Below are 26,303 nucleotides of genomic sequence, written 5' to 3'. Positions count from 1 at the left end.
TGAGTTGAAAATCTAATTTTTATTAAATGTTTTTAAATTGTTATTATTTTCTTACTTGGAACATTTACAAATAAATTAGTAAACGTTGCGTACTTTACATGTTGATTTACAAAAAAAACTTATTGGTACTTTTCAAATTTTATTGTTTGACAATTTGTGGGCATGAAAGAACCCGAAACACACTTTTAGGTACTTTCCTGAATCACATATGGCCGGAACCTTGTGCTACATATGAAATGATTGAAAAAGTTTAGTAATAAGTAAAAACGATAATATTTAGCCTCTTTTAGCTATTATTTATAATTTAAAAATAGAAATAACAATTTATTTATTTAAATAAATAAGTATAAGAAGCAAATTTTTAGTCAACTAGAAACTCAACGACTGGAGTTTTTGACACTAGAAATTCAAAATGGCGGCGCACGTGTGTTGAAAAAAACACTTGTTCTCCTTTCTTATTGTTAATTAACAAACCAAAAACTTATTTTTAGAAATTTTTAATAAATTATCAATGGCAGTATCATTTCTCTCATATAATAAGTACGTGAAATTATTTGGATGCTTAAGAAATAGTCGAATATTGTCTGTTACTTCGAAAAGATCTATTATGTCAACTAGACCGAGATTAGAAAAAGTATTGGAGAATTTGCAAAAAAATCCTTATTATGAAAAATATTCACAGAAAATTGCTAAACTACAACAAACAAGTCCTGAAGAATTTTTAGGACGTGTCAGTGAGAATGAGAGAAAAATACAAGAGGAAAAAGGTACACAACTCCAATTTTATTATCTATATTGTTTTATAAAATAATTTGTTTACTTATACGCGATGTTTATTTTTTTAGTCATTTTAAGAATATAGTTTAACTCATATTATTTAGTCTTTCATTGAAAATTTGTTCTTAAATTTTTAATTTACAGGGTGGCCACATGTCAGGCAAATGTCAGGAAAACAAAATTTTTTTTATCAGGGAAAATAACAACAAAATACCACAATTTTTAGTATAATAAAGTGCAACTTATTTCGATTTTTCTAATGCGAAAAATAACTACCTATAAACAAATCTTTGAAAAATTATTCTTGAATCATTTTTTAAGATAATAAAATTTTTGAATTATGTAAATTATAATAAAAATCTTTTTCAATAATTGAAATTTTGTAAAATTTAATTAAAAATAATTAATTTTTTTTCAAGTATTTTGTTACAATTTTTGAAAATCAACTTTTAAAGAATTTTAATTGCAAATTTTAAAAATACAGTGGAACCTTGATTATCCGAACTAACCTAGGCAAGGCCGGGTTCGCATAATCAAAAGTTCGGATAATAGAAATTTAAATTTTTTTCGTAATTAAAGTAAAAAAAATTGTACAGTTGAACAATATATATTTAATTTAATACATTTTTTAAATATTGATAAGTATGTATGTATATAGTATGTAAATATATATTAATTCATAATAATATATTAATAAAACAGAGAATTTTAAGATTTTTTTGTCATAAATTTCGGATAAAATGATTTTTGGTTCGGATAATCGAGGTTCCACTGTAATTGAATTATCAAAAATGTCAATGAAAAATCTTTAAATATAAATTTAAAAATCAAAATTAATGAAAATTAGAAGCTAATTTTTTAACATTCAACTTTTTCAGTATTTTCAATTCCATATTTCCAAAAATTTAAATAAATACAAAAAATAATAACATTTGAGCCTTCGGAAAGTATAACCACACATAAAATTCTGACCTCCATGCTAATTCAATGGGCGTCAGAATTTTATGTGTGGTTATAATTTCCGGTGGCTCATTTTAGAATTATTTTTAACATTTTGGAGAAAAAAATCATGTTCAAAATTTTTAATTAAAATTCATCAAAAAATTAATATTTTTTTTTAAATTATACAAAAATTTTGTTAAGAAATTCAATTATTTTCGAAAAATTACATTAAAATATTTTTAAAAACTAATTCTTAAAATTGTTTTATCAAAACTTTTAAAGATTCAATTATCTTCGAACAAAGTGAATAAAAATTTATAAAAATTTCGGAGAAATGATGGTCATATTATTACAATTAAAATTCTTAAAAAATTTGATTATTTTTATTTATATTTTTCAAAAATTAAATTATTTTTAAAACATTTTACCAAATTTCGATACCTCCGTGCAAAAAAAACCACTCTCACGTTGGTTCTCTAAAGTAACCAGAACTGCTTTTGTTTCCTAACCTCATCATATTCTCTTTCATTCATTTTTTATTAAAAATATAAAATATTTACAATGAAATATAATAAACATTTATACTCTATCAATAGTGACTGATTATAAATTGTGTTTAGATTTTCTTGCAAATAATAACCTTTAAATAAAAAATGTATAAAACAAAATACAAAATATTACCAGGTTATGAGGAAAAATACAGAGTGGTTACTTTAGAGAACCAACGTGAGAGTGGTTTTTTTTGCACGGAGGTATCGATTTCAATTGTTTGAAAATTTTTCAATTGTAGGTATATAATTAAAAAACTATTATTTTTCAAATCTTTTTTAAAAAAAATAATTGTAAGAATTTATTTATTATAATTTTTTGAAAATATTTTACCTTAATAACTTAAGAAAAAATATGGACAGTTACAATTATTATTATAAAAAATTGAGTTTTTGTATTTAAATAATTGAATTCCAGAAAAACTTTCGGAAAATTATTTAAAATAATTGATTTAGAGATGAAGTTTAGTTGAAGATTGAAGAAAATAATTGAATTCAGGTAGGGTTATAATTGTAATTTTTAGAAATTATTAAAATTTATCAATTTTACTCATTTTCCGTAAACTTTTATATTTTCTTGTAAAAATAATTTTGTCAGGGAAAATAATTATAATGTCAGTAAATTGTCAGGGAAATTAATAAACTGAAACTTGTGACCACCCTGATTTGTTATTTTATATATTGAGTAAACTTTTAGATTATAGTAAAGTAATTCGAAATTAATTTGGTATAGGTCCTTAGTTAATTACTTTAGTTTTTAAATAAATTTAAAATGTAAATACATTTTTTTCGTACTAATTCGAATGTTAAAGAAAAACGTGAAAGATGTTTTCAACGGACTGATGCAAAACCATTGGCAGAGACAAATTTACAAAAGAGAGAAGCAAAATTGGCCGACATAATGAAAGTTGAATTAATTGAGGATAAAACGAGGGAGGAAATTTCAGAAATTTGGCAAGAATATCACAAGCATAAAGATTGTATTGCAGGAATATTGACTGTAGAACAATATGAAAGAATATTTGAGCTTGGTGGTAAATATCCAACATTTTTACTGCCATTACCACGTGAGAAAGGCTATGAATTTATTATGGTTCAATTTCATGGATCAGAAATTCATATGACACCATTACTTTGGTTTCAAACTCATAAGGAAAATGCACCCGAGTGTCTAACAATGATTCACTATTGTGAATTGAAAGATACAAAAGGAATTGTTTTAATGCGCGGTGAATTTGATATAAAATCAATTGATGTACAGGAGGCACAATGTTTAGCAAATGAATTACAACTTTATTATTCTGCCGATGATCCTAAACGATTGGAATTAATAAAAACATTCACGGAGAAGCCAGATTCTTTTAAGCATATGGATCTCATCGCACAATTGGAAACAATTTCTCTCACAAGGGAGAATAAAAATACAAAATTAGTTGAAAATAAGAATTAAATTTTTTTGTAACAAAAAGAGCCATTTTAATGTAGAATAAATTTAATTAACTTTACTTCTGGTTTATTTACAAACGGACCTGTACCAAATTATTATTATTTTATTATTTCATTTTATTGTTATTTTATTTCTCTATAAAATAGATTTTTATTTTCTCCATTGTTTACTTTTTTATTTCAGAAATTTCATTCTTTTTCAAAATTTAAGAAACTATTCTTTTCTAATTAATAATTCTAAATTAGTTAATTTTTGTTTTTTTTGTTTGCAATTAAAAACTTGGTTTTGTTTCTGTAAAACATTAACCGATAATGTTCACATAAAATTGTGTTTTTTTTTAATTTATGTGAATTTTGAATGAAATTATTCTCTTTGTGATAATTTTTTGAAGAAGAATTATTTTATTAATTTTGTGAGATATATTATTGGTCGTAATTGTCTTTTACAGTAGAAATTCCTGCTTCGTTGCAATCAGTTAATTTGTCACGAACCTTCTTTTCCGCTTTGTGTCATCAAAATCGTTTTCAAAGAGAAATTTCCAGAAATTATTCATCCTCAGCAAGCGATTACAAATATATTACAACTCCAATTTTTTACGTCAATGATGGTAAAGTAATGTCTAAATTGATTTTTCTAGAAATTATATTGATTGTATTAGAACTTGAAATTTTTTGTAATTCTTTTGAAAATATTATTTGATAATTGAAAATATTCATTTTAAAATTATGTTGATGTTATAGTAAAATAATCATATTATTAATTATGATTATAAATTATATTATTATGAAATTATTTGCAGTTCCTCACATTGGGCATTTATATTCAGCGGCTGTGGCGGATACGTTTGCAAGATTTAATTCGATGTTAGGATATAAGACAATTTTGAGTACCGGAACTGATGAGCATGGAACGAAAATCGAGCGTGCTGCAGAGAAAAATAAACTTCCAAATGGAAAATATTGTGATAAAATTTCTCTCACTTTTAAAAATATGTGCGATACATTTAATATCGGATATTATGATTTTATCCGAACGACTGAAAATCGCCATCGTGTGGCTGTACATAATTTTTGGGTAAATATTGATTTAAAACAAAAATAATAATTTTAAGATTACATTTTTGAATTTTTTAATTAAAATCATATTCCTAAAGTTTTGAACTTTCAAATGAACGACGACAATTTTATTACTTCTTTTAATTTTAATTTTAGTAACAAAATATTATTTTTTATAATTAAAAGAATAATTTTTAACTAAATAAATATTCAGTTACAATATTTTTCTTTTTAGTCTAGTAATTTTTTAAAATATTGGAGTTGAAAAAAGTATTTTGTTCATTTGAACGTTTAAAACTTTAGGTAAATCTAAAATCAAATTATTAATTATACTGACAAGAAGATTTAATTAAACCGAATCACCACTTTTTTAAAAATTGAGCACTTGCAAATATATTTCTTAATATATCGCAGAATTAATTTTTATGTTTATATTTATAATATGAAAAAATATTAATAAATAGTGAAAATACGACTGAGTGATAGAATCATCTCTACTCCTATGAAAAAATATTGTTCTTGAATTTTTTTTTTTTTTGCTTTATAAACTTTGAAATCGACAAGAATTTGAATACAAAACCTAGAAAGCCTTTTCTATTTCTTACAATATTGAAATTGTAATTTACTTTGTAATTGTACAATCTAAATTATTACAATTTAACTTTAATGAAAAATTTTGAAGAAAGTATTTTTTTGAAAAATTTTTTTTTTCTAGAAATTAGTTAAATTTTTAAATACCTATATGTGACCTGGTCTATGAAAAGGGACCTTACGTGTCAAAAAATCATTTTTTACTTTTTTGTTGATTCGGATAGAGTTTGAAACGCTCTTTAAGATGGTGAAAACCAAAAAGTCATAAGTTGATTAGAAGTGTTAAAAAATTTTTTTTAAAGTCAAAAGAAACAATAGTAAAAATACGAAAAAAATGAATTTTTTAAAATTAAAATAACGAAGACGATAATTTTTTATTATTTTGAAAAGTTGACAGTTTTTTTGACAACTGTCAAGAGTTAAAATTCAAATTTGATATCATATTCGTAACCAACGACCTCAAAATCCTTATTACTGTCTTTTTTATAAAAACGACCACTTTTTAGAAAAGTTGACAGCTGTCAACTGTCAAATTGTCAATTTAACATCATAATCGTAATTAGTGGCCTCGAAAACCCTTACAAACATGTGTCAATTATTTATACTTATTGTTGCTATTTAGAAAACTTTTTGATTATTTTTCTTATGTTTGGGGAGTTTGTTATTAATTTATATAAACAATTATTAAAAAAAATTTTCATTACTTGTATGTTTTTTATTTTGATAATGTGATCCACGGTGAAGAAAATAAGCCTAAATTGATTGAAAAGTATTAATATTTAAAAAAGTTACAAGGGTTTTTCTAAGTTAAACTTTAACTGCTGTTTTTTCGAAAACTTGTTTTTCACGTAAGGTCCTTTTTCACTGTCCAGGTCACATATATGTTTAATTGAAAATTTTTCGAATAATTAAATTTTCAAAGAACTTTCTCAACCATTATTCAAAATAATTGATTTAAACAAAGAGTTTTAGTTAAAAATTCTAAAAAATAATTTAATTGAAATCTTAATAATGCAATTTCTGATAGAATTCATATTTGAAGAAGTAATAAAGAAAAAATCGTCAATCACTTTGAGCATTCGAAACTTTAGAGAATTAAATATATATTAATAAATTTTTTAATGTAATAATATTGATATTGATTAAATATAAATTTTTTAATGTTAGTATTAATAAATATATTATGTTAGAACAAATTATCTGAGCGAGGACACATTTATTCAGGAAAGTACAGTGGTTGGTACTGTGTATCAGACGAGGCTTTCCTTTCAAATGACGAAATAACTGAAAAGAAAAATAATAAAGGTGAACTTGTAAAAATATCCTTGGAGTCCGGCCATCCTGTCGAGTGGTACGAAGAGGAAAATTTTAAATTTCGTCTCAGCGCGTTTCAAGACGACGTGAGACACTGGCTGAAAAATGGTATTTACACGATAAAATATTTGCTCGTAAAGAATAATTTTATTTTTTTAATTACTATTTCATTTTTAGTATCATTTATAATTATTTAATTGTAATGATTTACTATTATTCAATTTTATACTATTATTAAATATTTATTGTTGTTATTATTTATTATTATTATTATTTTCTATTAAATTTTAAACATAAAATTTGATGATATTTTTAATACCTTCTTTAATTTATATTTTATAATAAAAATTATTTTGTGTATTTAAAAATTAATTGTTGTAAGTAAATAAATATTGAATTTACACTATTTTCCATTTTATTACAGTAATTTTTGAAAATATTTAAATAGAAAGTAAATTATGGTTGAGTTGAGCTTTGAAAACTGTAGTGATATAAATTCTATTTTATTATTAGGTATTATTTAGGGGCCGTACACATAATACGTCATGCGATTTTTGACCATTTTTAACCCCTCCCTCCCCTATGTCACACTTCGTCACAAATCTTGAACCCCTCCCCTTACGTCACGTCACACACGTAAATTCCACTGTAAATTTTATACATTGGACATTATATATTATATCCTACACTCTAAATTATTGAATCAGTTAAAAATAACTGATTTAGAAGCAAAAAGTCAGACACTAATTCAAATAGTAGGGGAGAGTCTCCAGTTGTGAGACGGGTTTTATTTTTGACCTGTAAATTGTAAACGGGTAAACGAAATTGTAAATAAAATACACCGTTCGAAAGGTAACAGAAATACGTAACTTTTATTAAAAGAAAGTATAGTGTTTCGATAAACTAAAAAAATTTTACGATACATTTTCCGAGCACATCGCTTTTTTCAAAAAAAAAAATATGTCTCATCCAGTTGTGAGACACTCATTAAAAATTGCTAAAATTTAATAAGTTTGACATAAAACGTTATGTTTAGTAGAAATAATTAAATATATTAATAATATATATTATTATATACTAAATAATAATATTTATTCGACAAAATATGACTATCAAATAAACACAATTTAATAGCTTCAACAAGAGCATTAAAATTGATTTCTTCTGAATCAATTGACTTTTTTCCACTTGACAAGCCCAAAAATACTAGAAAAAAATCAAAACAACATTTAAATAGTATGCCTGCAAAGTCGTATTTTTTGTGCTGCCCAGATGGGTGTCGACACCGTCTTACAACTGGTGATATGCTGTGTCTCACATCCAGAAATTGGCGCTATTTTGAAAAAAGAAAATTAAATTATTTTCAACCGTAGGTTGGAACAATGCAATATTGCATTACAAAATATAAGGAAAACACTAAAAGAAAATGCATTACATTTACCTTTCCTAATTAATTAACTTGGAAAAAAATTACTTTGCATTTATTGAAAAAACGCTTTTTAGTCGATTATCACACACAGTGTTGGTATTTAACAAAAACAGTTTATATATCCGCTTCGGCGTACAAGAAAAAGTTGGCTCATATAAAAAGAAATGTTTTTATATAAACCAATCGGCTTTTTAATATTGCATGTTTAAAAAAAAATTGACTGTCTCACAACTGAAGGTGTCTCACAACTGGAGACTCTCCCCTAATATTTTTTTCTGACAATTAGTTAAAAATAACTGACGTTTCAATACAATTTTTTTTTATTAATTCAATTAGTCACGTTTAACTACCTACATAGCACCGAAACTTTTCTAACAATTTATTAAAGATTTACTCGCACGCTTCGAAATATTTAAATGCAAAGTTTAGTGAAAATTGTGTAAAGATTTAAATATCCCACTTCAATAAATGTTTAGCGGGAAACTTTCCTGAAAATTTAACTTAAATTTTCAGGAAAATTTTCACGAAAGTATAATAGTCAAAAATGTAATTCAAATGTTCAGGAAAGTTTCAAGCTATATTTTTAAGAAAATTTGACGATAAACATTTATTGGAGTGAGAAATTTAAATCTTTACAAAATTTTAAAATAAACTTTGCAAGTAAATTTTTTGAAGTATGCAAGCAAATCTTTAATATACATATTTAGAAAAGTTTCAGTGTTTTGTGGATAATTTTTCAGTTATTTTTAACTGATTCAGAAGCAAAAAGTCAGTCACTGCTGATTGTCAGTTAAAACCATGATTTTTAACTGATTCAAATTAAGAGAATATATTATTTATCATATTATAAATAATATACCAATAGATGTTAAACCGGTACATAATAGATATTAAATATAGTTTAAAGCATTTTTAACTTGTTTCATTTAGAAAAAGTGACATTGTCACATATAATTTCTTATAATCTTTGAATTTAAAAGATTGTGACGTAACACATGAGTTCACCCCCCCACCCCTATGTCACACTTATTGTTAGTCCCAATTCTCAGACCCTCTCCCTCCCCCTAGCCGCGTGACGTATTATGTGTACGGCCCAAGTACGGCCCCTTACTATTATTTATCACCAATTTTCAGAGAATGCAGTGAGACCAGAGAAATTTTATAAAATTTTATTGCACTGGGCGAACGATGAAAGAGTTTTTCAAGATCTAAGTATCTCGAGACCCACAAATCGTGTCCCTTGGGGAATTCAAACGCCTAATGATGATACCCAAAGTATTTATGTCTGGTTCGATGCTCTAATTAATTACTTGACAATATTAGGATATCCAGATGAAAAATGCAAACAATTTTGGCCTCCATCTATTCAGGTATTGTAGAGTTTTTTTATCAATTTTTTTCCCGTATTTTCTCAATTTTCGATGAAAATGTGCTTTTTTATTTTCGCCACACACGGTGAAAAAAGGAGAATGCATCGTAAAATTACTTATTTTATAACACACATTAGGTTATTGGAAAAGACATTTTGAAATTTCACGGTATTTTCTGGCCAGCTTTTCTCATAGCAGCAGGCTATGAACCGCCGGAAACTTTATTGTGTCACTCCCACTGGACCGTTGAGGGTCAAAAAATGTCAAAATCAAATATGAACGTTGTTTCGCCATTTGATGCAGCCTCTCACTATACGCCGGAGGGAATTCGATATTTTCTACTGAGAAATTCTGTTACCTACAAAGACTCAAGTAAGGAGCTAAAAAATTATTAAATATACTGAGTATCTCTCTAGGTAAAAAGAAGAAAAAGGCAGACCTTGGATAGTATGATTTTTGTACTATTTTCGACTATTTGAAAAAAACAACTTTCTTCGACTCAGTTTCAAAATTAATGAGACTTTTTCTACTTTTCTTTCAAATATTGCAACAAGATATCACATTTTTGGTATAAAATGTAACTTATTTCAAGTTCTTTTTAGAGTGAATAACAACTATAGTCAAATATTTCAAATATTATTTTATTACATATCATAATCTTCGTTTTTTAACAATTTTTATAAGATAATTAAATTTTAAAAATATTTAATTAATATTATAGTTATTTACACATTGCAATCTACTTTACATATTGAAAAGTAAATATTTTACACACTGTTAAAAAAGTGTCACTTTACGCACAATTTTCAATGTGTAAAATTTCTCTTTAGGGGTTACTGTTGCAAAAATAGTTTTTAAATACTTGCTATTTGTAAAATTTTATTGAAAATTCTTGACTCTTCATTTCATTAAAATTCTTGGAAATTATATTTAGAATATTTTGAATAGGAAATTCTGAAAATAATTAAATTTTGAATAATTTTAATAGCATATTAAATTTTGGAAATTTTTTAATATGGAGCGTTCACACAATTTTTTGAGATTTTCAACCCCCCTCCCCCCTGTCACGCAATTTCATTCAATTTCACATGTAAAAAATACATTGTGTCACGTTTGGTAGAGACCCCCCCCCCTACCCTCAAAAACGTGACATCATTTGTGAACGCTTCCATAGCAAACTCTGAAAATAATTCAATTACATATCACAAAATTGATCCAATGTTTATTTTTTGATCATTTTTCTTTTATTAATTAAAATTTATTAATAATAAATATTGAAGTTTGTTGTTTTTGTTTGCTTTCTTGTTTTCTAATTTTTTTGAAAATTTTTCTTTTTAAATCGCTTGAATTTTAAAGTTGATAAAATTCTAATTTAATGTTCTGAAAATCGAATTATAATAAAAAATAATTAATAAATGGGTTATACAGTTACTGTTATTTATTTTAAAAGAAAAACTGGATTTTATTTATTTAAATGTTATTTTCTATGTAGAATGAGAAAATTAATTTCTAGATTTAGAGAATAAGTTTTATGATTAGGTTTTTTCCGGTAATAAGAGAATTTTTCATTAATTTTCAAAAAAATTTTATTAAAAAAATGTTATTTTTTTATAATTTTAAATCGGAAATATTTTAATTCTTGAGTAGGATTTTATTAAAATTTTAGAAAATAATTGAATTTTTTTCGATAAAAATGTTATAATAGTAATAATAATAATTGAATTCTTAAAGAATTTTAGGAAAATTATTAAAAATAATTGATTTAGAAAAGAAGTTTAGTTAAAAATTCTATAAAATAACGAATGACTTATTGTATTTGTAATTTTTAGAAATTTTCAGGTTTGAAATTGAAATTAAAAAATTGTTAATTCCTGTGCAACAATAAATAACAAGTATTTAAATATTTATATAACAAAATGATTGATATTTTAAATAATTAAATTTAGAAATGTGTGAGAAATCAAGGAAATAAAAAATGAAATTTCTGTTACAACACTGCATAAAATAAACGACTTTTTCGACTTTATTTGTATCTTTTATCAACTACAAGGACTTTTTTTGCGCCTTAAACTCGGTCCGAGGTCTGAAAACATTAATACCAAAAATAAAATAATAAATTTTAATATATGTAATACATATAAGTATTGACATTTTTAATAATTAAGGAATGAAATATAAAGTTAGAAAATAAATTTTGATATATAAATAAATAAATATATATATATATTGAAATTTATTGTATATATATATATATATATATATTTACATATTTGAAAATTCGATTTTAAAAATGTTCTTTTTGTAGACTTTAGCGCGAACACAGTGAGCGAGACTTTAAACGCTGATTTGGCGGATAATCTTGGAAATTTGGTGCGTCGTTGCACTGGCGATCTTATTAATCCACAAAAAGAAATTCCAAATCCAAAATTATTTGCCGACGTTTTAAAATCCGAGCAGGCATTGGAATTGAAGAAAAATTTAGAATCATTAAAATCGACAGCGGAAAGGAATTACGAATCTTTGGATATTCATCATGCAGTTGATGCTGTTATGACGACATTACACAGTGCAAATCAAATGTTTGACTATCATAGACCATGGAAATTGAGAAAAAATACATCCGATCCTGCCGTTGCCAATGAATTGAAAGCCGTGATTTCATTAACTTTGGAGTGCGCACGTATCTCAGCTCTTGTTCTTCATCCAGTTATACCAAAAATGACGAGTGATCTTCTCGACTTTCTTCAAGTTCCCCATGAAAATCGTACCTGGCAAGATACAATTCCAATTTACATGGAAGAATTATCATTAAATGAACGTCATTATATTAAGGATTGTAAATTTTTTGAGAAAATAAGAATAGCAAAGAAGTAACGGAAGTGTCTAGTTTTTTTAATACACTTTTCTTTTTTCTTTTTTTTTCTTTGTTTTGTGGAAGTCTTAAATGCATATATATTTACAGAGAACGATCATACGGATATAGTTTGTTTTTTCTTTTCTTTTTTTTTGTTTTGTTTTAGTGTACATAAATATTTTTTTTTCAACGAAACGTGCCGACGAAACGTCATATATATTTTTTATCTTGAAGATCAAAAAAATGATCTTTACAATAATAATTTATTTTTCCGTCGGTGCGTCGTATACGTTTTTTTTAAAGCTAATGAAGAATTTTTTTTCAAAAGGAAATTTTGTTTTTTCAATTTCCTCTCTTGATCAGATATGTGATTTATAAAGATCGAATTTTAGATTCAACGGGATTTATATATATTTTTTTTAATTTTTGCCAATTATGACGTTATTTTCATTAGCGTTACCCGTTAATTATTGACAAGAATTATATGACTATTTACAAGATGGAAATGAATTGTTTTTCACAGTGCACAGCCTGCGATTTTCTATATCGCTATATATAATAGTTAATATCGAGTCAGCAAATGGAACTTGGGATGTCGATAAGAAATCGGTTTAAAAAATAATAGACTTTTCGAATATTCTCTAAAACAAAAAAAATATAAATTTAAAAAAATTAATAAAAGAGCAATAATAATAATAATAATAATAATAATAATAATAATAATAATAATAATAATAATAATAATAATAATAAAATTTCCATTGAAAACATCCAATTTCTATGATAAAATAAATTAATAATATAAATATATACCATATAAATATAGTAAATAACAAATATTACAGGGTTGCCACAAAAATTTTAATTTGCTTTTCCCTAATTTCTAGACATAATTTTGCCTCCTTCCCTGATCATGAAAAATATTCTGATTCACTCTAAAAATGATTAGATACTCAAAAAAATGTTCTAGGTAATACTGTTATTTGCGAATTTCTTAAAATTTAAAATTATTTCAAAACATCAATATTTTTATTTAGAATAAATATTTAATTAATATTTTTCCATAGAAATTAAGATTTTAAAAAATTCCAAATCCAAACTTTATTAAATTTATGTAACAACTTAACAGAATGTTGTTAATTTCTTCAAAATTATTTTCACGATTTTAATTCGGTTTTCTAAAATTTTTAACTAAAATACCTACTTCTCTAAATTTATAATTTTTAAAATTTTTTGACAAAGTTCTTTGAGAATTCAATTATTCAAAGAGTGGAAAAAGTTCACCTAAAAAACATTATTTTCACAGAATTGCTAATTAAAAATATTAAGAATTTAGATTTTCAAAGATTTTAATTTGAAAGTTTTTCAAAATTCAATTACTTCTAAAAATTGTATTATTTGTAACTTCTCCAAAATTCAATTATTTTTAGTGTTTTTAAGAATAAATTTTTCTCCAAATAAATTATTTGTAATAATTAAATTAAAAATGCAACTAATCTTCAAAGAATTTGAATTAAAATTTTTATAAAAAATAAGTTCAACAAAATTTCTAATTAAATTCATTCAAAATTCAAATATTCTAAAATTTAAAGTGAAAACTTTTAAAATTCAACCCCTAAGTAAGAAGTTGTAAGCAAATTTGAGCAAATTTTGAAAAATTAAATTTTGTTATTTTTTTAACAATATTCTACTTATTGTTTATAATAATTCTAATAGTACTATTTAATTTTTTTATAATTATAAGAGTTTTATTAAATTTTGTAAGTGGTACATATATACATATGTGCCGGAGGCGCGAAAGGGTCAATATTTCCAAAGGTTTCTGGACACCAAAATTCAGAATTTTCTTCTGAAATGTAAAATTAAAGTTTTTTTTTGTACTTTTGATAAAATTCTCTGACTTTTCTCAGATTTCCCTGACCAATTTTACCTTCCCTGACTTTTCCCTGAATTCCCTGATTTCTTTGTCCTGTGGCAACCCTGTTATTAATGTTAAAAAAGATTAATATAAAATGTGAAATTATTATGTTAAAATTTGAATTGAAAGTTCAAGGAAACTGCACTGAAAAAAATTTATTTGATTCAAATTAATTACTTGACATATCAATTAAATACTTTTTAAAATGAAATAATTTTTATTTTAATCTAATCCTATTAAATAATTTTTTATTTAGATTTTGATAATTGTCAAGTAATAACATTAATTATGTTCGAATCGAGTAAATTTATTAATTTCAGTGTGAAGTCTATTCGAAAATTGATATTTTTTTGCCATCGATTTCAAACAGTCCCAAAAATAAATCTTTTTTTTTTGGATTTTAAAAAAATGTTTCGGCATTTGCGTTGTACCATAATTATTTTTTCAATTTATTAAAACATCGATTAAAACTCTGATCTTAAATTAATAAAATTAAGGCCTGGGTAATTTTTACAGAGGCGATTATGAAAAATTCGGCTTTTTCTATGTACAGGGAGATGCAAGCGAACATGACCAGAATTTTTTCCCTCTGTATTATTATATTTATTATCTATTTATTATTATTATTACTATTATTATTTTTTTATTTTTCTTGTTTATGATTTTGCTTGTTAATTATAATTTTTTTTATTGCAAGGAAGTGGAGATTTTTTTCTATAGAAAATGTAGGAAGAACATTAAGGAGCGCATTTTTTTTTCTATATTAATAATGTATTGTAGAATTCTTATTTTTTTAATTAAATTCTTTTGTGTATTTTTAAAAAAAGAGATTTTGTTTCGTAGCAACAGCAAAATACGCCTGTTTTGCTTGCTTCACCCTGTATTTCCGTTGGACAGACTTTTTAGGCAGAGAGTCAAAAAATTATCTCAGGATTTGTAAAAAAAAGGAAAAATTATAGACAAATTTTGATAAAGTACGTTATTTTTCGTTTTCTTTATAGAATTTGAGCAAAATCCTGAATTTTTTATGCTCTGCTTAGAGATATTGAAAACATTTTTATTTTCTTTTTTGTTTCGAGAAAAAAGAAATTTTTCCTATTTTTGTCATCGATATTTTTTTTGGATATGTCTCGAATTAATTTCGTTTGATTGTCTAGATTATGATGTCGATTTGTTTAATTTTTGTTGGTGTAAATTAATTATTTGGTAATTAAATTGAACTAACAATAGTGTCACGATGTTTTTGAGCAATAGATCCAACTTGACAGCTTTCGGCACTCGATCTCGGGCTAATATTACATTCGACGTAGGATCCATTGCGCTTTTGTACGACGACAGAACGAAATTCACCGCATTCGCTTGTTGATGGTTGATTCCCTCGTCCTCTTGCACCTCTCGTGAGAATTCGTTTGAATGCTTCGCGAAATTCGGTGTTGAAAATGCTGTAGATGATCGGATTGAAGGCCGAATTGCTGTAGCCGAGCCACGTCAGGACCTGGAATTTGGAAAAAAACGTTTTTTAAAATATGTTTTGAAATTAATGAATGATTTATACTTTTTGAAAATAGTTGTTGAAAATAAAGAAGAAAGTACCTGAAAAGCTCGATCTGGTATGCAAGTCTTGCAGAATGCGGCGACAATATTGACGCAAAAAAAGGGCACCCAGCATATGAGAAATACGCCCATGATAACACCGACAGTGATAGCTGCCTTGTGATCGGATACATGATAAGGAGTCGTTGGCTTCGTTTTCGTCTGAGGCTTTGGCGACTTGTTGCGAGCACTCTTCGAACGGAAGCTCTTCGTCAATGAGGTGTCAGGTAACTTCGTCACCGCTCTAATACTTTTTACGTGTTTTTGAGCGTAGCAGTAAAGTCTGCAATATATACCGATCATCACTACGCAAGGAAAATAGAATGATATGCAAGATGATACCACAGCGTAGGTGGGCGTCAAGTCGAGAGCACACGTCTGATACTCCTGCGAAATTACAGTCACATTTTACATTTTCATATTCAATTTTTCAAAAACAAAAATGTTTCATTCAATATAATAAAATCGATTATGTATATATTTTTCAGGCTTGCCACAGGTCAGAGAAGTCAGGGGAAACAATTTCATTTTTAGAATTCATACCAACTCTTTGAAATTTTAGAAAATTTTAATTTTTAATGGAGGGAATTAGAAATTTTAAAGAACTTAGTTTTTTGAAAAATTTTAATAAAATTTCTTTGAAATTAGTTAAATTTTTTAATATAGGGGAGACTGGGGCTAAATGTTAAATTTTGCATAAATGATTTTTTTAGACAATAAATCCGCTTAGATGCAAATATGAATAGGGGCCGTCCATAAACCACGTGGACACATTTGGGGGGGGGGGGTGAATCAAAAGTCCACGTTTGTCCACGAAGGGGAGGGGGGTGTTAAAGCAAATGTCAACTTGGACATTATAATCAAAGATATTTCCAAAAAAGATATCTTAAGCTTAATCAGGATGATCATACACGGAGAAAAATGAATAAGTTAAAAGTAGATAGTTAGAAAATATATAATCAAATTTATTATTTATATAGTCAGAAATATTATCTTCCTGAAATATTATTTATTCCCGTTTAGTATATCTAGATAATCAAATTTATTATCCTGAGTCAACTTGCCGAGCGCTTGCGCAGAAGTTTGATTACCGATCACACGCAAGAAACACACCAGGTCATGGCCAAATATACAGGCGCAACGCCAGTATGGGCCAACGTTAATTATATTCTATTCTATTCACACGCAAGAAAAACGGCACTGCCTGTTTCAAATGACGTGAAATTCGTAAACATTCATTTTCTAACAAATTTTTCTCTGTTCACAGGCACTTTTTACAGAATCTGACAACGTACATTTGTCACAAATGTTTTTAATTGTCTGAATTCAAAAGATTTTGTTAATCCATGCAGAAACGCGGTTGCAGGATGATTGGAAATAAAAAAGTAATGTAATGGCAGGCCACAAGACGTATGTTACAGCCATTTTGACAGTAGAGGGCAGAAGCATGCAGGGAGCGTAAAGGTTCAGCTGTCAAAATGATTCGTATTACATTGCTATGGTAATTCCAATACTGCAACCGCGTTTATACATGGATGGACAAAATCTTTTCAATTCAGACAATTAAAAACATTTGTGACAAATGCACGTTGCCAGATTTTGTAAAAAGTGCCTGTGAACAGAGGGAAATTTGTTAGAAAATGAATGTTTACCAATTACACGTCATTTAAACCGGTCAGTGTCGTATTTGTTGGGTGATAACTGTTGGTCGCACATTATCGAGAAATTTAAGAGACCATCGAACACCGTTAAAGAGTTTTATATTATTCGAAATTTAAAAGCATTGTCAAGTTTTTTATACTGAATTTCAGATATAATATTGCTTAAAAAATATTGTTAAAAAATATATAAAACTTACAATTAGCAACATAACCTTTAAACCTGTCAAAAGAATTTAAAAATTTCAAGGGTATCGTTAAATTAATGTATTTTGTTCTTTAAAATTTTCAGATTTTCCATAAACAATTGTTTATCTAGGAAAAATGTTCACTAATTTCTAAAAAAATTAACTTTTATCATTAAATATTTCTTATTGATCAATTTAGATGTGTAGGTATAAACACAGCAACTTGCGTTTATTATCTAGGATAGTCAAATGTGAACATCTTGGATAATGGCAGTTAGTATGTAAGTTTGATTATCCCAAGATACTAAATTTGAATATCTAGATGGTTGTCCTATAGTTGAGTATCCAAGATCATCACCCATGATTATCTAGATTATAAATTTGACTATCCATTTTTCTCCGTGTAAGTTTCAGTTAATCAATTTCCCTGACAATTTACTGATATTAAAATTAATTTCCCTGACAAAATTCTTTTTACAGGAAAATATGAATGTTTACAGAAAATGAGTAAAATTTATGATTTTAATTATTTTTTAAAATGACAATTATAACCGTTCCTGAATTCAATTATTTTCTACAATTTCCACCCAGTAAAAAAAAGTATTGAAAGAGAGCGAATAGTATTGTCGGTGAGTTTCTGCCAATACGGTTTTCACGCGAAAACGTATTGGCAGAAACTCACCGCCAATACTATTCGCTCTCTTCCAATACTTTTTTTACTGGGCAACTAAACCTTCGCCTCTGAATCAATTAATTTAAATAATTTTCCGAAAGTTCTTCTAAAATTCTGTTATATTTTAAAATTATTTTTGAATTTGATTGATAAATTTTAATTAAAAATTTTTAACATGATTGTTTCCTCTAAAATGTTAAAAATAATTTTAAAATGTTATTTTTTTGTATATATTTGAATTTTTGAAAATATGTAATTGAGAATATTAAATTTTAAAAAATTAGAAGCTAATTTTCGTTAATTTTCATTTTTAAATTTACCTTTAAAGATTTTTTATTCTACAAAAATTGTAACAAAAGACTTGAAATAAATTAATTATTTTCAATTAAATTTTACAAAATTTCAACTATTCAAAAAGGGGCCGTACACATAATACGTCACGCGATTTTTGACCACTTTTAACCCCTCCCTCCCCCTATGTCACACTTCGTCACAAATCTTGAACCCCCTCCTCCCCCCTACGTCACGTCACACACGTAAATTTCACTGTAAATTTTATACATTGGACAATATATATGTATATTATATCTTACACTCTAAATTATTGAATCAGTTAAGAATATCGGATTTAGAAGCAAAAAATCAGTCACTGTTGTTCTTTGATTGTTTTTATTATGTGCAAGCTTAATTTTTGAATTATAAAGAGACCCCTATATCTATTTTTTGGTACTAATGTGTGAAGGTCTATATTTCCGGTTTCCGGCTTCCTACTACACTGTTCGTCTTTGCTCGTTAACGTACTCGTTCTTTGTTCACCCAAGTTCTATCTTTGTATAAAAAGTCTCTATAAATAAATACAAATATAATAATAACATTATTATTCCACTTTATTAAATTCTGGCTTCAACAGTCACTAATTCAAATAGTAATATTTTTTTCTGACAATTAGTTGAAAATAACTGATGTTTCAATACAATTGTTTTTGATTGATTCAATTAGTCACGTTTAACTACCTACATAGCACCGAAACTTTCCTAAAAATTTACTAAAGATTTACTCGCAAGCTTCGAAATATTTAAATGCAAAGTTTAGTTAAAATTGTGTAAAGATTTAAATATCCCACTTCAATAAATGTTTAGCGGGAAACTTTTCCGAAAATTTAAGTTATATTTTCAGGAAGATTTTCACGAAAGTATAGTCGAAAATGCAATTCAAATGTTCAGGAAAGTTTCAAGCTATATTTTTAAGAAAATTTGACGATAGACATTTATTGGAGTGAGAAATTTAAATCTTTACACAATTTTAAAATAAACTTTGCAAGTAAATTTTTTAACTTATGCAAGCAAATCTTTAATATACAATATTTAGAAAAATTTCGGTGTTTTGTGGATAATTTTTCAGTTATTTTTAACTGATTCAGAAGCAAAAAGTCAGTCACTGCTGATTGACAGTTAAAACCATGATTTTTAACTGATTCAAATTAAGAGAATATCCCGTGTAGAAATTTCGCTATGGTCCGGATCAGGGACTCATCGGGCCTTCCATATTAGGGAATGAAACACACGGCCTGATATGGCCCTGATCAGGAAATCCACATTTGATCGTCGCCCCGATCTGGCCCAGGTCGGGCCGTGTGTTTCATTCCCTAATATGGCCATAATAGGGATATTTCTACACGGGATATTATTTATCATATTAAAAATAATATGCCAATAGATGTTAAGGGGTAACATCACCCAGAGCCTATACAAAATACGGTCTATTTCAATTAATTATTTTAAGAAAACGGTTCAGTACAATGTTGCTAGGTTTTCTGCAACGTTAAACACATGAATTAAACTTAATTTAAAAATAAAAAAAATTTTTTGTTTTCAAAATGGCGCCTTCACAACAGTTCAACGTAGATCACGTTTTTTAAAACAACCTCTGCAGCCGGAAGCTTTTCTACGTTCCATAAGCACCTAGGCAAAAAATTCAAACGAATTATGAAAGAGGATGACATTTACTAGAAAAGTACATAGGATATTTTAAAAATATCAATTTTTCGCAAAATGGTATGACTTCGATGACAAAAATGTTATTTTTTGTTAAAAAATCAAGGTAAAAATGGTTATAAAACGGAAACGCATTAACCGATCTAAAAAATCCTATGTACTTCGATAAAGAATGTTGTTTTAAAGCTACAGTCTAAATTTTAATTGAATCCGTCAAAAAATGTTGGAGAAATCCTTCCGGCCAGTTTTTTTTACAATTTTTTCACTGTTGGATGTGTAAAGGCGCCATTTTGAAAAATTTTTTTTTGTTTTATTTTTAAATTAAGTTTAACCCATGTGTTTAACGTTGGAGAAAACCCAGCAACATTGTACTTGACCGTTTTCTTAAAATAATTAATTGAAATAGACCATATTTTGTATAGGCTCTGGGTGATGTTACCCCTTAAACAGATACATAATAGATATTAAATAGTTCAAACCATTTTTAACTTGTTTTATTTAGAAAAAGTGACATTGTCACATATAATTTCTTATTATCTTTGAATTTAAAAGATCGTGACGTAACACATGAGTTCACCCCCCCCCTCCCCCATGTCACACTTAGTCACAATTCTCAGACTCCCTCCCCCTAGCCGCGTGACGTATTATGTGTACGGCCCCAAAGATTTGTTTATAGTTATTTTTCACATTATAAAAATCAAAATAACTTGTACTTTTTTTTTACTAAAAATTGTGGTATTTTGTCGCAATTATTTTAAGGAGGAATGGTATAGAAATTCAAAACATTCAGAATCTTTTGATATTTTGGGAAATGATTTGCTTTTATATAATAAAATTACCCACCAAATTTCAGAATTTTTCACTAAATAGTTTACAAGTTAAAAATTACTTAATTTAACATTGCCTCTTATGGAGAGAGCACGAATTTGCATGTTTATCACTAAAAATTTAATACTTAAAACATTCAGAATTTTTTGTAAAAATTTCATCTTGAAGGTCAAGATTTAAGCTTTATTAATCACGAAGGTTCTTTTTTATTCACTAACTAGTTTAAAAGTAATTAATTAGTTTCTGGAAGAAAACTAATTTTATGATAGACAAACAGAGAAAACGTGGCAACACTGCATATAAAAACTTACATGTGACAGCTGTTTAGTGGTACATAGAACCAAGAGATGGCGCCAAAGGTACCAAAAATGACAAATTTTCATTATTTTTAACCACATAAATGCAAATCATAACACTTGACACAGTTACCAACGATCAAAAAACAAACTACTTGCATTGCGAGGTTGTCACGATTAAACGCTCATTACAAATTGTTATTTGACAATGTTTATAATTAATAACATTAATATTACAGCATAATAAGACACATATATACGTAATAATAGCATTTTTTCAAAGTTTGCAATGGAATACTCGATAAATCCGAAAATAATTTTTAGAGAATTTCAGTAACTTTTATTTTCTTAGGTTTTAAATTCGTACAGACAGTAACAAAAATTATTTTCTGCTTTTATAAAAAATGTAATTTAATAAATTTATTATATTTTCCTTATTTAATATATACTTTTTAATATTCATTGATGCCTACTTTTATGATTTCAATAAGAAAAACTGCTATATGTAGCTTAAATAAAAAAATTACAAATTCCCCTAAATGTCACAAACTTTTGGCCCGATTAGGTATACCATTCCTCCTTAAATGAGTCGAAAAAAGTCACAATTTTCTTAATTTCCCTGACAAAAAATTTTTTCCTGACATTTCCCTGACTTTACTGGCATTCTTGCTTTGAAATATGTTCAAAAATAATCTTTTTTATTTTTTAACATACAGGAGTAAAAAAACTTATTTTTTTAATTTGCAATATCCACGTGGACAATTGTATAGGGGGGCAGGTCAAAAATTGGTGAAAAATTGTCCACGTGGTTTATGGACGGCCCCATAGATCAATATTGTAGGGCGACTTGTCCTCAACAACTTTCAATAAAAAAGTTTCTGATATTTTCGCGTAAAATACATGTTTTGTCCTTTTTTAAAAATTTTGTTCTTTTAACATTTAGCCCCATGCTGGGACTAAATGTTAAATGTTAAATTCTATTTCTAGCTTACTAAAACTACTTTCTGATAGGTGTTAAGTAGTAGGTAAGTTAAAGTATGCGTATAACAGGTAACACGCTTTAAAACAGTTTATAGAGTTAATAAATTAAAATTTCAAAATAAAAAAAAATTATATGTTTATTTCACGTGAGCGGTCTCGTTTTTTGACTGTGTAGTTGCCTAACGTCAAATAAATAATTTTTAAACATATAAACCTGAAAAACACGAAAAATGTAAAAAAAAAAACATGGAAAAAATACACTTAACATTTAGACCCAAAATCTAACAAAAAATATTTAGCAAATACCTTTAGGTATATCTTCAGGGGACCCGAATAGGCTAAAATACTTTTCGCGGTGAGAATAAATCCAAAAAATATACTTAAAAGTTGGAATTTTCTTTGACGTAAAAATTTACAAATGTAGGGTCAAAACACACTTATCATATTATGGACACCACAAAAATGAACAGAATGTCACATAACTTCGGATATTTATTTAGAGTGATAAGACCCTTCTATAATCAAAATTGTTATTCTCTAACTATTTCCGTTCGAAAGATAATAAATTTTAACTGTTTTGACTGTTTAACATTTGGCTCCAGTCTACCCTACATTTTAATTAATTATTAAAAATAATGGATTTACATATAGAAGAATTTTAGTTAAAAACGTTAAAAAGAATTGAATTTTGGAGGAATTTACAAATGATTGCAGAAATCCAATTATTTTCAAAAGTAATAAAATTCTTTGTAGAAATTCAATAATGTTTAAAAATTTAAAAAAATTCTCATCAAAATTTCAATTATCTTTATAAATAATAAATTTCTTCTCCGAACTTAAATTATTTTCAAAATTTTTATTAAAATTTTAAGCAAACATTTAATTATTTTCATAAATAATTAAAATTTCACAGGAATTCAATTTTTTATAAATTTCTTCGCAATAATTCCATTATTTTCATAAATAATAAAAAATTTTAAAGATTCAATTATTTACATAAATAATAAAAATATTTTTAGGAATTCAATTATTTTCATTAATTATAAAAGTAATTGCAGAATTGCAATTATTTTTAATCCTACAATATTTTTTTTTAACTAATTTTCTAAAAAAATGTAATTATGCTTAAAAATTTTATTAAAATTCGTCGAAAGAATCCAATTATTTGAGAATTTGTTGATATTTAAATAATTGAATTCGTGTAAAATTTTGTGATAAAAATAGATTTCAAAATGAATTTTAGTTTAAATTTTAGATAATAATTGAATTATATTAGAAGCATTATAGCGTGAATTTTTAGAAATAATTGAATTTTGAAAAGGTTTCAAATTAAAATCTTTGAAAATTTGAATTTTTCATACTTTTAACTAACAATTCTGTAGAATTAATTTTTTTGAAAAAGTTTAATTGAATTTTTTTTGAGATTATTTGAAGATTTTTTTTACTAATATATATTTAATTGAATGCTAAACAATTAATTCTTATTAATTATTTAATTAATACTTTTTAAAAAACTAACATTCAGATTTTCTCAACAAATTATAATAAAGAATTAGAAATTTTATTAAAAAAAATACTATGTAAAAATTTTATAAAAAATAATGTGATTGACAAATAATTATAATTATGAAAATTGTTTCCCATTATTTAACATCTAAAACTCTTAAAATTCCCAATCTTATTTTCAATTAAAAATTGTGATTAACAAATGAAATTTATAAAAAAAATTTTCCTTTAATTTAAAAAAAATTTTTATTTACGTTAAAAATTGTAATTAAAAAATATAAATGGTCCAAATTTTGTATAAAAATTGTGAAAGTTTTATTAAAAAAAATTGTGATTAAAAAATATAAGTGGTTCAAAAATGGTTTTGTTTTTCTTTAAAAGAAGAAATTAAAAGCGTAATAGAGGTAAAAAAAGGTTTTCTATTTTTTTTCTTTACTTTAAAAACGTTTCTGACTTATAAATTTTGTAAACGTAAATTTAAAAAAATGGATAAATGGTGGATTCCACGTTAGTTCAACACACTTATTTTCATGACTTGTTGAGATTTGGCTGTAATTTTGTAAATTTATTACTTTTATAGTGATAAACAACTCCACCAAATATTTTTTCAAAATTTTAAAAATTACCAAAAATATGGCATTTTCAAAATTTTTGTCTTTTTTTTTTAAAGTGCTATAACTTTGGTTCTAATTAACCGATTTTGGATTTTAAAAAAAGGATTTCTTTGGTTTTAAGTATATTTCAAGTTAAAATTAATATAAAAAAAAAAAAATTAAAAAAAATTTTTTTTTTGAAATTTTGAAAAATTAAAAATCCGTTTTTGAAAAAACATCATCTTTGATTTTTTTCAAAATTTTACTAAATGTTAGGGCAAATGTGCTTTACATGTCCTGTAAATTTCATCTTGGGATCTCAAAGGGATTCGGAGTAAAAAAATAAAACGTAACCACAAATTACGAACATATGGGGCAAAATTCCTCAACTGCCCAGGTAAAAAAATGAATTTTCTCTAAACTTTGCTAAAATGTTACTATTATTAGTAGAAGTGTAAATATTAATTTTTTTTTAATTTAATAAAATATTTTTTGAGTTATGGAGTTTCAAAACTTTGATTTTTTTGAAAATATCTTTTTTTCGATTTAATATATTGATAAGTAAAATTAATGAAATTTAAAGTATATGAGTAGTGATTTTTAAAGGGGTTTTCACGGGCTATAAGCTGGTGATGAAAAAAAAGTTGTTTTCTGTCAATTTGACCTTGAAATTCAAGGTCAAATTCTTAATTTCAATATACAGTAGAACCCGGTTAATACGATCCCGTTTAATACGATTTCCCGCTTAAGACGCTCATTTATGGTGGTCCCTGCAATTAAAGACATACATTTTATATCCCGCCTAATACGTTTTCCCACATAAGACGCATTCTTAGTGCGGTCCCTACAGAATCGTATTTAACCAAGTTCTACTGTATCTCAAAATCGGTGTTTTTTATTTTTTTGTAACCTATCCCAATCGAAAGCTTACCTTTTTTCATATAAGCCATGTAAAAATCAGCGTGGGACCATGGAACTTTTTGAAGAAATTAATTATAAATCATCATCATTTATATGTAAAATAATGATAAATTATTATTTTCCTCAAAAATTCACGTGGTCCCACTCTGATTTTTACATGGCTCATAGAAAAAAGGTCACCAGCTTATAGCCCGTGAAAACCCCTTTAAAAATCACTATTCATACTTTAAATTTGATTAATTTTACTTATCAATATATTAAATCGAAAAAAAGATATTTTCAAAAAAATCAAAATTTTGAAACTCCATAACTCAAAAAATATTTTATCAAATTCAAAAAAAATTAATATTTACACTTCTACTAATAATAGTAACATTTTAGCAAAGTTTAGAGAAAATTCATTTCTTTACCTGGGCAGTTGAGGAATTTTGCCCCATATGTTCGTAATTTGTGGTTACTAGAGATGTGCAAGAAGCTCGAAGCTCGAGGCTCGATAGAGCTTTTTCGAGCTTTTCATTTTTCGAGCCGAGCCAAGCCGATCCTAATCAGTTCGAGCCGAGCCGAGCTGTGCAAAAAGCTCGAATAATTTCGAGCACTAGAATTTTCTCAAGTACTCGAACGTTTCGAGTACTCGAATTTTTTCGAGCTCTCAAGTAAATTCGAGTTTTAGAGGAAAATCATATAATTTTTGCATATATTATAATTAGCAAATTGAAATACACTTTGAAATTGAAGATTTATTGACTTTATTGATTCGGTAATTCGCATAATTTCGAAATTTTCTACTTATTAATAGTTTTTTTGTCATTTCGAGTACTCGACTTCAC

General features: G+C 26.2%; 2 protein-coding genes across 7 annotated transcripts in view; one reads left to right on the top strand and one right to left on the bottom strand.

Annotated features, from left to right (window-relative positions):
- The first annotated feature begins 216 nt into the window (after positions 1 to 216).
- On the top strand, positions 217 to 12,352 carry LOC122497579 (methionine--tRNA ligase, mitochondrial-like). The gene is made up of 7 exons (XM_043604788.1): positions 217 to 767; positions 4,163 to 4,321; positions 4,514 to 4,788; positions 6,551 to 6,782; positions 9,238 to 9,473; positions 9,611 to 9,845; positions 11,779 to 12,352. The coding sequence occupies exons 1-7, from the start codon at positions 512 to 514 to the stop codon at positions 12,345 to 12,347; spliced, it is 1,962 nt and encodes a 653-aa protein (XP_043460723.1). The 5' UTR covers positions 217 to 511; the 3' UTR covers positions 12,348 to 12,352.
- LOC122497580 (dopamine receptor 1-like) overlaps positions 12,103 to 26,303 on the bottom strand; it is a 553,069-nt gene continuing 538,868 nt past the window's right edge. For 3 of the 6 annotated variants that reach the window (XM_043604789.1, XM_043604790.1, XM_043604791.1), the window contains 3 exons: positions 15,839 to 16,225; positions 15,471 to 15,740; positions 13,960 to 14,307 (listed from right to left, as the gene is read on the bottom strand). In XM_043604789.1, coding sequence (XP_043460724.1) covers positions 14,254 to 14,307; positions 15,471 to 15,740; positions 15,839 to 16,225 — 711 coding nt within the window. In that variant the 3' untranslated portion in view covers positions 13,960 to 14,253. Of the gene's footprint in view, positions 12,242 to 12,589; positions 12,969 to 13,959; positions 14,308 to 15,470; positions 15,741 to 15,838; positions 16,226 to 26,303 lie in introns of those variants that run through there. The other 3 variants (XM_043604794.1, XM_043604793.1, XM_043604795.1) reach the window with 3 other exon arrangements.

Source organism: Leptopilina heterotoma, unplaced genomic scaffold (assembly GCF_015476425.1).
Source record: "Leptopilina heterotoma isolate Lh14 unplaced genomic scaffold, ASM1547642v1 Lhet_134, whole genome shotgun sequence".
Lineage (NCBI taxonomy): Eukaryota > Metazoa > Arthropoda > Insecta > Hymenoptera > Figitidae > Leptopilina > Leptopilina heterotoma.
Note: the sequence above shows the minus strand (reverse complement) of the source record. Positions and strands in the feature narration are given on the sequence as shown.